The sequence below is a fragment of the Microtus ochrogaster genome, chromosome 16 (assembly GCF_000317375.1).
Source record: "Microtus ochrogaster isolate Prairie Vole_2 chromosome 16, MicOch1.0, whole genome shotgun sequence".
Lineage (NCBI taxonomy): Eukaryota > Metazoa > Chordata > Mammalia > Rodentia > Cricetidae > Microtus > Microtus ochrogaster.
This window is the reverse complement of record NC_022018.1, coordinates 50,725,492-50,737,679: the sequence shown is the minus strand read 5'-3', so window position 1 is coordinate 50,737,679 and position 12,188 is coordinate 50,725,492. Positions and strand designations below refer to the sequence as shown.

Sequence of the window (12,188 nt, the reverse complement as noted above, 5' to 3'; positions counted from 1 at the left end):
AGCTCTGGTTAGCTTGGAACTTTGTAGAGCAGGTTGAATGCCAGAGATCCACCTGACTGCTTAGATTAAAGGTGTGCACCACCACCACCACCGGGCTATTTCTTTTTTCTTTTTTTCTTTTTTTAATAAACTTGTATTATGCTTTTTAACACCCCTCATTACCCTCTGGTATCCCTCTTTCCTTCTGAATCCTCTTCCCAATAGTTAGATTAAAAAATGACTCCTCCAGTGACCATTAATAGTCATCAGCTCCTAAGGAAGGCTCTCCCCTATCCATGATGAAAAGTTGGGCCAGTCTTGTATGTAGCTGCTGTATGTATGTTTGTGTTGCTATGTAATGTCTTGTCTGGATGGCTGTGTTTCATGACAATCATCCCCGTCCTTCAGCTCTTGAATTCATTCTGTTCCCTCTTCTGTCATGCTCCCTGGGCCTTGGGTAGGAGTTGATATAGATGTCCCATTTAAGGATGGGTGTTCATCATTTTTTCTGTGCTTTGACCAGATAGGTTTCATTGTATTAACTGTTATCCTCTGTAAAAAGGTGCTTTTCTGCCCTAGGATGAGAGCTACCGTAATCTGGATATAAACAAAATACCTAGAATGCGATCTGACTACATATTCATGTAGGTGAACATTAGTAATATGTTCCTTCTGTGGGTCCTGATCCTCAGCCATAGGCTCTTGACCAGGTTTTTACAGTATCCAGGTGTATGTATATATTTCTTCCTGTGTTGTAGGTCGCATCAGATTGGTTCATCTGGAAAATAATTTTATTTTGCCACTATTACATTAGTGGGTATATCTTGCCTGATTGAACTGGTATTGTAGTACACGTGTGTTCTGTAGCAGAGTAATAATGAATGTGTTTTCTCCCAGTAGCCTTCGTATCCGTATCTTTTATTTTTTCCCCCATATCTATATCTTCTGGCAGTAAACATTAGCTTACAGAGAGGGAGGGATTTCTCTCTGCGTCTTCATCAGAGTTAATCATATGATCGCAGGGTAATGGTTTATGTCCAGATATTCATCCATGTTACAAACAAAGAAGAGCAAGCTGTTAACAGGCTGTCTTAACAGTGTTTCTCTTTATCCCTTCGAAGGGATACCTTCAACCATAGGCTCTATGTGACCTGTGTGACATTGACCACAATGTTCTTCGTTTAGCTGTGAGGGACAATGAAGACATCAGGTGTTAGTACTTTAATTCTAGTGGCTGCTACACTGCAAATCTGATGTGGGTTTACTTTTTTTTGGAAGCCATGTTATGTTTCCTGACTTCATTGAAAAAGAATCAAAAGTGGGGTTGTTCACTTAGATATTCTACAATTCAGAGAAACCTGCAATTGGAATTTTTGTTAAATTGCCTTTTTAGTTGAAAAAATTTCTTGATATGGTCTACAAGAGCTAGTTCCAGGACAGGCTCCAAAACCACAGAGAAACCCTGTCTCGAAAAACCAAAAGAAAAAAAATTTCTTGATAGTGGTGGGATGTGGACATACATGTTTTGCTATTCCTTAATATTTCATAATATGAACGAAGGAAATTATAGAACTAAATAATCTTTTTTTTTGTTGGAAATTACAGTTGAAAGATCACCTTGATAAAAATCCATTTACACTTCATCATTTTGTGAACTCAAACTAGAATTACATATTTCTTTTTTCTTGTCATTCTGGGTTTTCTCAACCAAGTTAGAAGAATTATGTATTTTAAGCTAATTTTTTATTTTGTTCATCTATTCTCCCAGTACAACCTTTCTGCTGTGAGGATAGAATTCTGGCTCTGTGACAGGCATCTTTTTTGGTGACCCTCCTCCAAGAGCCCTGCTGCCTATAACAGATAGGTAAGCTTTGTTCTCACAAGATTTTTGGCAAAAAGTGCTTATGCCATTTCTTGATTATACATGGGAAATCCTCTTCTAATTTTTGAAGATTTATGTTAATCCTTTGGGTTGGAGAAGACGGTCCAGCCATTAAAGAGCATTCCAGAGAACTCAAGTTTAGACCCCAACACATATGTCAGACGGCTGTAACTTCAGCTCTAAGGGATCAGATCTTGTCTTCTGGCCTCCTTGGGTACCCAGTAGACAGACAGACAGACAGACACACACACACACACACATCTTTGGGAAAAAGTTACAGTTTGGGAACTAGCTTTTTCTGTATTTTTATCCATTGAAACTTAATTTTTTTTCCACATTCATTTTGTAAAAGACCCAGTCTTACCATCTGTTTGATTAAATAACAAAGGTGTCTATTAAGAATCTTTCACAGCTTGGTGTGGTGGTGCATGCCTAGCACCCAGGAAGCAGAGGCAGACATACCATTGTGAGTTTGAGGTCAGCCTGGTCTACTGAAGGAGTTCCAGGACAGACACTACACAGAGAAACCCTGTCTCCGAACAAACAACAAAAAAGAATCTTTCACATTTTAAATTTAATTAATTCCTATTCTAGTTTGTCTTTGTAGGAATAAGATATGCAACTTTATTTATATAGTTTAAGCATTATTATGATTCATTTTATTTTTTCTTAAGTGTTTTATTTCTTGTTGGCCTTGTAATTCTATTGCTTCAGCCTCCCTAGTTTCAAGGGTGGCAAGAGTACTCTTGATGGTTTGATACAGTGGCCTTTTTTTCCCTTTCCTCTTTCTTAAATACAGTCTATACACGTAAATTACACCAGGAGATAGTGTTGTTACAAATCCATGTATGGTTTTTGCAAGGTGACTAACAAGGGAACTTGGGGCAGTTTTTAAAGTGTATCTAGTCCTCAAGTATCACTTCCCACTTTAGTAATTGTTACTGAGCACTGGTTCTGAGCTCTGTAGTAGAGATCAAGACATTAATAACAGTCTTTAGCTGTAGATATCCTCATATATTAGTGAATGGGAGGGTTGGCCACATAGGATTAGGAAAAAGGGTTTAGTCAAATGCAACACATCCATTATTAGTACTGTTTTCTAATAGAAAAAGATCTGTATTCAGCACATAGCAAATAGGCTGTGGTATACAACTTAAATTTATGGTTTCATCCCTAGCTTAAAGGAACACATAGCTGGGTGATTTTTGTGGGGTGTTTTACTCTTGTCTTTTTTGGTTTTTCGAGACAGGGTTTCTCTGTGGCTTTGGAGCCTGTCCTGGAACTAGCTCTGTAGACCAGGCTGGTCTCGAACTCAGAGATCCGCCTGCCTCTGCCTCCCGAGTGCTGGGATTAAAGGTGTGCGCCACCATCGCCCGGCTACTCTTGTCTTTTTGGGGAGCCTACCCCCCAGTTCCCAAATAAATCACACATAGAAGCTTATTCTTAGTTATGAATGCCTGGTATTAGCTTGGCTTATTTCTTGCCAGCTTTCCTTATCTTAAATTATCCTGACTTCCTTTTGCCTTTGGGCTTTTTATCTTTCGTAATTCTTTGGCTGGCCTGATGTCCTTCTTTTGCTATTCATTCTCTCCTTGTTTCTCCTTCTATTTATACTCTGTCTGCCAGCCTCACCTATACTTGCTCCTGTGTCACTATTGGCCATTCAGCTCTTTATTAGGACCATCAGTAGTTTTAGACAGGCAGAGTAACACAGCTTCAGAGTCAAACAAATGCAGGGTAAACAAAAGTAGCACACCTGAAAATAATATTCTCCAACAGGTTTTTACACTTATAAGAACTAATAATATAGGACATATTTGCTTGTTTTTTTGTTTTTCCAAGACAGGGTTTCTCTGTAGGTTTGGAGCCTGTCATGGAACTAGCTCTTGTAGACCAGGCTGGCCCCAAACTCACAAAGATCCGCCTGCCTCTGCCTGAGTGCTGAGATTACAGGTATGCCCCATCACCACCCAGCTTTTGGGGCCGTTCTTACATGCATTTTTACTCACCAGGAAAAGAGTACTGGAAAGGGTAAGTAATCTGCCTGAGAATGCAGAATTAACAGTGAAGTCAATTTAAAGCAAAGCTTGATTATAAGCGCATGTTCTTACTCACTTCTGTACTGTATCTTTCACAAGGTTAAGATTAATGATTTATAGCCCAAGTATTGTGGGATTATGAAGTAATCAAATTGGTAACATTGTGAGATATTGAGGGTTGATCCTTTAGCTGACTTTAGATTCTTAAGATTTTGATAAAGATTGGAAGTGTAAAATTTAAATGGGTGTGGTTAACTTGTCTTCTTAGCGCCCATCATTTATACCTCCAAATACCAGTGATCTTTATTTGCCTTAACTGCTGAAACTGTGTCCATGTCCCAAAACTAAGATGTTGTTTGGATGATCTGTACCTAATAACTTCATCTTCAGGGTAGGTGAAAGTGATTCTTAATATTTGTAGAGCTAAAGACAAGATGTGAGTTCATCAGCTATTTTCCATGCATAGGATGTTGGGTCCCATGTAAGTCTGAGCTTGTTGGTTTACTGTTCAGTCTTCACTATTTCCTAAGTCATCAAGTCTAAATCAGTTTCTGCCTTAAGTGTGTCACGAATAATTTACAACTGATTAATGAAAATGAGTGAAATCCAGTATAAATTTATGGAAATTAATGTTTGTGAGTCGAGTTGTATCTACCAGTGTGATTAAGTATGATGTATCTTGGTTAGTGAGGTGGCATTTTTATAATTGTCATTCTGTAGTAGCTACCTTGTTTTTAAAAAGACATTTTACAATATCACATTTATGGGGAAATTGATTTGCATATTGGAGGAATTTCTCAATCGCAAAATGAGCACTTTGCAGATGATATTTTAATGATGGCAGTATTTTCACAAGTTGTACATTAACCCTCATAAAGACTTAGATCAGTTCCTTTATTTGATAATTGGGGAAAGTAGGGCCTGGTGATGAATTGAGGCTGGAATTTGAAAGCAACTTACTTACCTCAAGACCCTGTTACTCTGAACTATAATTAACCTTGTTCTATAGTTCTTGTGTGGTCTGATTGCACTCTTAGAAATTTTGGTAAACAATAGGCTAGCTGTCTTTTTTTAAAAGTCATGGTGTTAAATATAGAAAGATGTATATATTTGTTCAGAAGCAACATTTTATTTAACAATAGCTTCATTTCCTCCCCAACCCTTTTATCGCCACAGATGTTTATACTTTGTCAAACGACTAATTTGTACCAGTTAATAGGTTTAAAATTAATCAAATTGTGTATGCCTACTAAAAGTTTAATTGTAACCTTAGATGGCCCTGGAAATGTTTTAATTACCTAATTCAAATTACCTAATGTAATGAGATTGAGTAACAGTGAAGTAGTATGTTGTTTTATTGCTCACTTCTCACAACTCTTTGGGTAGTATAACTTAGTTTCTTAAACTCAAGTCCAGGTTTTATTAGCCTTTGAAGAGTGAAAATGAATATTTGATTCTGTGTAATAAGAGTATTGTAATAACAGCTGAACCTTTATTATTCACTTTAAGTGCCTACTGGAGTTTATTTTAAGTAGGGGGCATTAATTAAAACATATTCATTTAAGTTAGTCCTGAGAAAACTAATTCTATTGATGCTGCTTGGTAACACTCCCATATTTTATCAGCTTCCTAATACCACTTATATACTGTTAGTAGCAGCCAAAATTGCCTGCTAGTTAGTGCCCAGCCAATAGAATATTACTGAGTGAGTATTACAGGGTGTGTCTAGGTTCATGTAGATGTGCGCAATGGTAATGTAACAGAAAAAGACACAGTAAAAACTGAATTAATTCCACTTACATATAATAGTCTAAGTCCACCTAGATTTTTGAAACAGTTTGATCTGAAGAACAGATTGAGCACAGTATTTGTCTTTGAAGGGGTTAAGTGAGGTATAACATACCAGTATACCAGTAATATCAGGCTCTAGTAACAGAAAGATCCTTCAAGACCAGTCTCAATATGTATTGCAGCCGTATCTCACATCTCACAGACTACAAAAAGCTGATATGGTATAGCTATTTGTGGTGGTTATGATGTATAAAGATGAGAATTTATCTGAGGTTCTTTTTTTTTTTTTTTTTTCGGTTTTTCGAGACAGGGTTTCTCTGTGGCTTTGGAGCCTGTCCTGGAACTAGCTCTTGTAGACCAGGCTGGTCTCGAACTCAGAGATCCGCCTGCCTCTGCCTCCCAAGTGCTGGGATTAAAGGCGTGTGCCACCACCACCCGGTTTATCTGAGGTTCTTTAGTTCTGTTGAATAAATCTCAGAGACTTTAGTTGGAACAAAGTGCTTTCAAGCTAGAATTTGTACACTGTAATTTATCCAAATGTTCAGCATTTAGCTTTTGTTGAATTTGTGGATTGGTGTTTAAGAGCACGTGTTCTGGAATCGGATCCATGTTCAAGACATAGCTTATATTGATGTGATTAGGAACAAGATGACTTCACTGAATCTGTTCCTTCATATTCACAAATTTTTACTGAACAACTGCTGTATGCCAGGAACTAATTTTAGAAGTTAAGGGTTTATTAGTGAACACAAGGGATAAAAAGCTTGTCTCCTTGTAGCTTGGATTCTATTTGGGGAAGAGAGTAGAAGATTTTGAGTTCTATTTCAGCCCCAATTAAGTGGAATAATGTAGATGGGACTTACTTACATTGAAATAAATAGTGTTAGGGTACAGTTAGTTATTCTCAACAGTTAACAGTTTACGTTTAAGCAGCCATAGCTAGTATTTACAGTGAGAAAGGAAAGGGCGAAATAGTAGTGACTCATCTATGTATGCTTTTCTTTCCCTTCTAGCAACCACCAAAAAAGACAGCTAAAAAAGAAAAAGCAAAACAAAAAGCTGCTGCTAAAAGTAACAAGTCTGTAAAAAGTGCTAATGTTAAGAAGGCAGATAGCAGCACTACCAAGAAGAATCAAAACAGTTCCAAAAAAGGTACGTTAGAAATGATGACAGCAACTCTGGGGACAGCATATGCATGTACATGTTTAGTGTGTGTGTAAGACAGCTGCAAAGAACATTGAGACATAGCATGCCAGTTTTCAAATCTAAAAAGAAAATTTCAGTGCAAGCTTTGTAATTTTAAGGTAGAAATTTTTTATTTTAAAATTAAAACTAAATGATTTATAATTGGGAGGGCTTATGTTCTCTTAAACTTGTCTTACACCTTCAAATGCAAAAAAGTTACTTACACTTGGTATCTTAACTTTTAGAATCTGAATCTGAAGATAGTTCTGATGATGAACCATTAATTAAAAAATTGAAAAAACCACCTACAGATGAAGAATTAAAGGAAACAGTGAAGAAATTATTGGCTGATGCTAACTTGGAAGAAGTCACAATGAAGCAGATTTGCAAAGAGGTAATTGGCACACATATTCTAGTTATTCTCCTTTGACTTGGAAGTCACTTAATTTGAAACTATTAGTGAATGTTTTTATGTATCTATTCAGAGAGTATTGAACTACTAATTCAGGCCCTCTTGAGGGTACCGGGTACTATAGTAATCATAAAACAATCAAACATCTCTAAACATTTTTATGAATAGTCAATAAATTAAAATGATGTGCTTCAACACAGACTTTCCTGGTGTAAAAACTTAGTGGTAGATTATTGGCTTACATTGATTTAAAGAGCATCTCAGAAGTCACCTTACTTCTTAGTGTACAGATGACTGTCACTAACTTAAACTTCCCTGGAATTCTTTTAATACTTTTCAGGAAATGTTATTCTTGAATGAGTCATTGTCCATTTTATAGATAGAGTTGGAGGTTGAAAAATCGAGTTTCTTATGAATAAATGAAGTTGCATATGAAATACACCAAAGGTTAAATGACCTGTACTTTTATTGAATTTATTATTTATTATGTGTGCAGCATTCCTTCCATGTGCCCACAGGCCAGAAGGGGGCGCAAGGTCTCATTACAGATGGTTGTGAGCCACCATGTGGTTGCTGGGAACTGAACTCAGGTCCTCTGGAAGAGCAGTCAGTGCTCTTAACCACTGAGCCATTTCTCCAGTCCCTTTATTTTTAAATTATTAGACAATCAGTTGAGCCTTTACTACATGCCAAGGTAAGACTAGGTGTGAAGAGATAAAGCAGAGAAGTTATTACTTGTTTTTAAATATTCGGGCAGTGTGCAAACTGAACACTTTGGGAGGAGTGCAGCACCACAGAGCATATATTCCTACCTGGGATGAGATGGGGCCCAAGGCTTAAATAGTATGCAAGAGCATCTAGAATTATTCACTGAGTCCCAGAATAGTAGAGTAATAAACAAACAGAATAATAATAAAATAGTAAATCTTTTATAGCAGTTTTTTTCAACCTTCTTCATGATTTGACCCTTTATTTACTTCCTCCTGTTGTGGTGCCCCCCAGCCATAAAATTATTTTTGTTGCTACTTCATAACTTAAAATTTTGCTACTATTATGAATCATAATATAAATACATATGTTTCTGATGGTCTTAGGTAACTCCTGTCAACTCCCAGGTTAAAAGCCACTTCTTTATTGTCGAAGAACAATGGCATACTCCTCATTTGCATGTTAATTTTATTTTCAATGTTATCTCTTTGATATATTTAACTGTAAGTATGCCAGTACCATATAATCTAATGACTGTAAGAAACAGTAATTTGTCTCAAAACTAGGATGACAAGGAAGTCTTTATTGAAGTAAGGAGAGAACTAGGTTTGAAAGTCTGTAAATGCCTTGGGACTAACTTTCCTGAAACTAAGGTATTTGAGAATCTGGATAGAATATTGAGATTATCATAATAGTTACTTTTGTTTGTTTTGAGATAGGGTCTCTGTAAACTAGGGTGGCCTCTAGCTCATACTTTAATGCTGGGATTAAAAGAATGTTTTACTCCAGACTCAATATTTACATTTAAATTTACCCAACAAACATCAAAAAAGGTGATTTGACAAAAGACTGGTATGTGACTGGGGGTGCTTGGTGGCTCCATGATAGAGTACTCACTACTAACATGCATGGGACACAAGTCACTACTGCCTTAACCTGTCAGAAATAAGAGCCTATTCCGTTGTAGGTGCTATCAATCACATGGAACAGTAATCACATTTTGAGACTAGAACAGACAGGATAGTTTAAAAGATGCTTCATTTTAGATTCTTTGGGATCAAATTTTTGAAACATGGTAATGGACACTGGTTCTCCACTTTAGGAGAAACTTGTAGACATTGAAGGGGCCTTTCATCAGGTACAGAAATCACAAGGAAATAGTATTTTCACTATAGAGATTGACAGTTTTCATTAGTAGTAAATGCAGAAAATCACGTACTATTTGTATTTTGAGTTGTAACAGCTTTTTGAAATTTAGAGGGCACATACTCTTTAACCCAGCAATTCCATTTCAAGGCCTCTCATTAAAAAAATTCATTCACCTTTGTCTATAAATACTGAAAAATCAGAAGTGTAAATGACCATCAATAAGGAAATTAGTACAACTTACTAAATATATTAAGGGTTGTAGTTTTATTGCCAAACAAGGGATAGCTGCAATGATGTAAGTGGCGGACATTTTTGCAAAGTCAGGCCAACTATAGGCCATGGGCTAAGTCATCCTATATTACCACATTTTGTACAATGAAGCTACACCTACTATTTATTGTATACCTACTACATCTGTTTCATACATCTGAACAGTTGTATAGTTGTAACAAACTCTGCCTCACAAGGCTACAAGCATTTTGTTGCTTGTCTATTTATAGCAAAAATTTTATAGGCCCTAAATGAGGGCAGGAGTTCAGCTTCAGGGTACTTGTATGTAGGCTTGTGAGTTCACAGTAGAAATAAAGCAATAGATTTGAGACTAAGAAAGTTGGGGACAGCCGGGCGATGGTGGCGCTCCCAGCACTCGGGAGGCAGAGGCAGGCGGATCTCTGTGAGTTCGAGACCAGCCTGGTCTACAGAGCTAGTTCCAGGACAGGCTCCAAAGCCACAGAGAAACCCTGTCTCGAAAAACAGAAAAAAGAAAGTTGGGGACAGATTAGTTTAAATTCTAGGAGTAAAGCACTTAAGAGACCATTTGAATTTTCATGATTTAATTAAGAGAATTGCATATATAGAGAGTAGAGGTTGAAGTTCAAACTGTAGAATCCTAAGCAGAATATTGGGTGCTATGCAGACTAGGACCTCTAAAAGATACTCCACAGATAGCCTTCCAATCCCCGTGGTATTGATTCACTACTATGAAGTTATAAAAGCACTGGAATGTCAGTTGACTTTATTACTGTTTGCAGGTACAAGTCTATTGTGAACCAGAGAACACTTACAATCTACTTGTTTATTAATCCAAAAAACAGTATTATGGACTTTTAAATTTGCGTTTAATGTTTTTAGGTATATGAAAACTATCCTGCTTACGATTTAACTGAGAGGAAAGATTTCATTAAAACAACTGTAAAAGAGGTAAATATTTCCTCATTTTTCCTTATTTGATCATTTGGCATAGAAACCAAAAGTATCACATTATTGCATTTTTTGATTATTAATGACAATGAAAAATTCACATCTGAGACAGCAGAGTTGTTGATAAGCATAGATGAAGAAATACATTTAGTAACTTTGAGCAGTTTTTTGATAAAGCCTTACTTAGCCTAGATTAAGATAGGTTCATAGTGCACATAGTAGCTTTGTTTCTGAGGTGGTACTCAATAGCTTCACGGCAGCTCACTCCAAGGCATGACAAGGTCAGCAGTAACCACTGCTTCATATTTAGCCCACCTGATTTTCCAAGGTTACATTAATCTTATGAATAAGATTTTATCATATATGCATCATTGCTTTTGTGTTGGGTATGGTAAAGTGATTTCCTTTTTTTGTTGCAGCTAATCTCTTAAACCAGAGGACAGATGGCTTGCTCTCAGATTTGGAAATAAGATTTATACCAGCAAAGAGAATGTATTTTCTTTAAGTCTATTGTTGGTAGAACTCGCTGCTGACCCCTTGAGTGTTAAATATATTTGAGCTTGCTGTTTTAAATTGCATTTCCTTGCAGTTTTCAGTTTAAGTCTTGCATGGCAGTAATTGTTTCTTGCTTTTAGAGTTGTACATTTTGGATTTCTTTATTATAAGGTCATAGATTTCTGAACTGTTGTGGATTTTAGTGCACTTAATGTTAGCTTAAGACACTTTTAATCAAAGCAAAAACTATTATAACCAGCATTTATACATGCAGAGACTATTGCAGTATTTAGTAAATGAGATATTTTGAATACACCTTCTGTCAGTGTGAACGTAGTGGCAGTTTGTTCATCATGTTAGAGCACAGCTGTTCAGATACCGAGTTGGAACTCTTTCTGCATGCATGTATGTCAAGTTGTCAGCATGACAGAAGTGACAGATGTTATTTTTGTATTTTTAAAAACCAATTTGTTGTATATAATTTTTTTAATTTCTTTTGTGCAGATCAATTTTTAAACTCATGTAGGTAGGTATCTTTACACTTGTAACTAAACATCAGTGTTCAGCAGGCAGCATGACAGTAGTGAGTTCAGTGGTGGCAGCACTGGAGGGGACTGTCCAGTTCTGCTTTCCTCTGAAAGTGTCATCAATTTGTGGCGTATTAAGTGTCATAGAAATTTTATATTGAGGATAAACCAAAATCAACACATCAGTTTCAGAAAACTGGGAAAGGGTGAGCACACTTGGTTTATATATAAGTGAATTGATAGTAGTAACTAGTAACTAAACTTCTTTGACCATTATAATAATTATGATTAAAGTATCAGATGTAATGCCAGAAGATGGTATATGAACAGTATATGGTAACTCTTATTAAAGTATCAGATTGTAATGCTGGCAATGTAGGTATCTTTGAAAGTATTTCTCAAAAACCATACAGTAAGTTTCTTTGAAGTATTATAGAAATGAAGGCTGTTTGATTTTTAAATTTTGGTCAATCAAGTAAATATGGTCTGCCCCTGAATTTAAATTTTGTCTTTTGACTGTGCTAATTACCTATTTGTGAATTATAAAAATAAGCTGCTTTGACAAGAGTGACAATTGATGTACCAACTGAGTGTTTAATTTCTGCGTCATAAATCAGATATTAATGTATCTTCACACATTTGACTTTAAGTATGCATAGAGTGAAATGGAACAAGTAACTAAATGGGGACTAAAAATTGGCCTTTACTTTTAAATAATTTGTTATAAATCTTGGCAATAAAGAATAAATTGATGTTTTAAATGTCTTGTTTTAGTCTTTCAATTCATTTGCTTTTGTGTCATTCTCTGGGGTGTGGGAGGA

The 12,188-nt window shown here is 36.2% G+C and overlaps 1 protein-coding gene across 2 annotated transcripts in view; it reads left to right on the top strand.

Moving 5' to 3' along the window:
* Dek (DEK proto-oncogene) overlaps window positions 1–12,128 on the top strand; it is a 26,658-nt gene extending 14,530 nt beyond the window's left edge. For both annotated transcript variants that reach the window (XM_005355148.3, XM_026782951.1), the window contains 4 exons: window positions 6,705–6,843; window positions 7,122–7,270; window positions 10,277–10,345; window positions 10,765–12,128. In XM_005355148.3, coding sequence (XP_005355205.1) covers window positions 6,705–6,843; window positions 7,122–7,270; window positions 10,277–10,345; window positions 10,765–10,776 — 369 coding nt within the window. In that variant the 3' untranslated portion in view covers window positions 10,777–12,128. The remainder of the gene's footprint in view (window positions 1–6,704; window positions 6,844–7,121; window positions 7,271–10,276; window positions 10,346–10,764) is intronic.
* The last annotated feature ends 60 nt before the right edge of the window (window positions 12,129–12,188 follow it).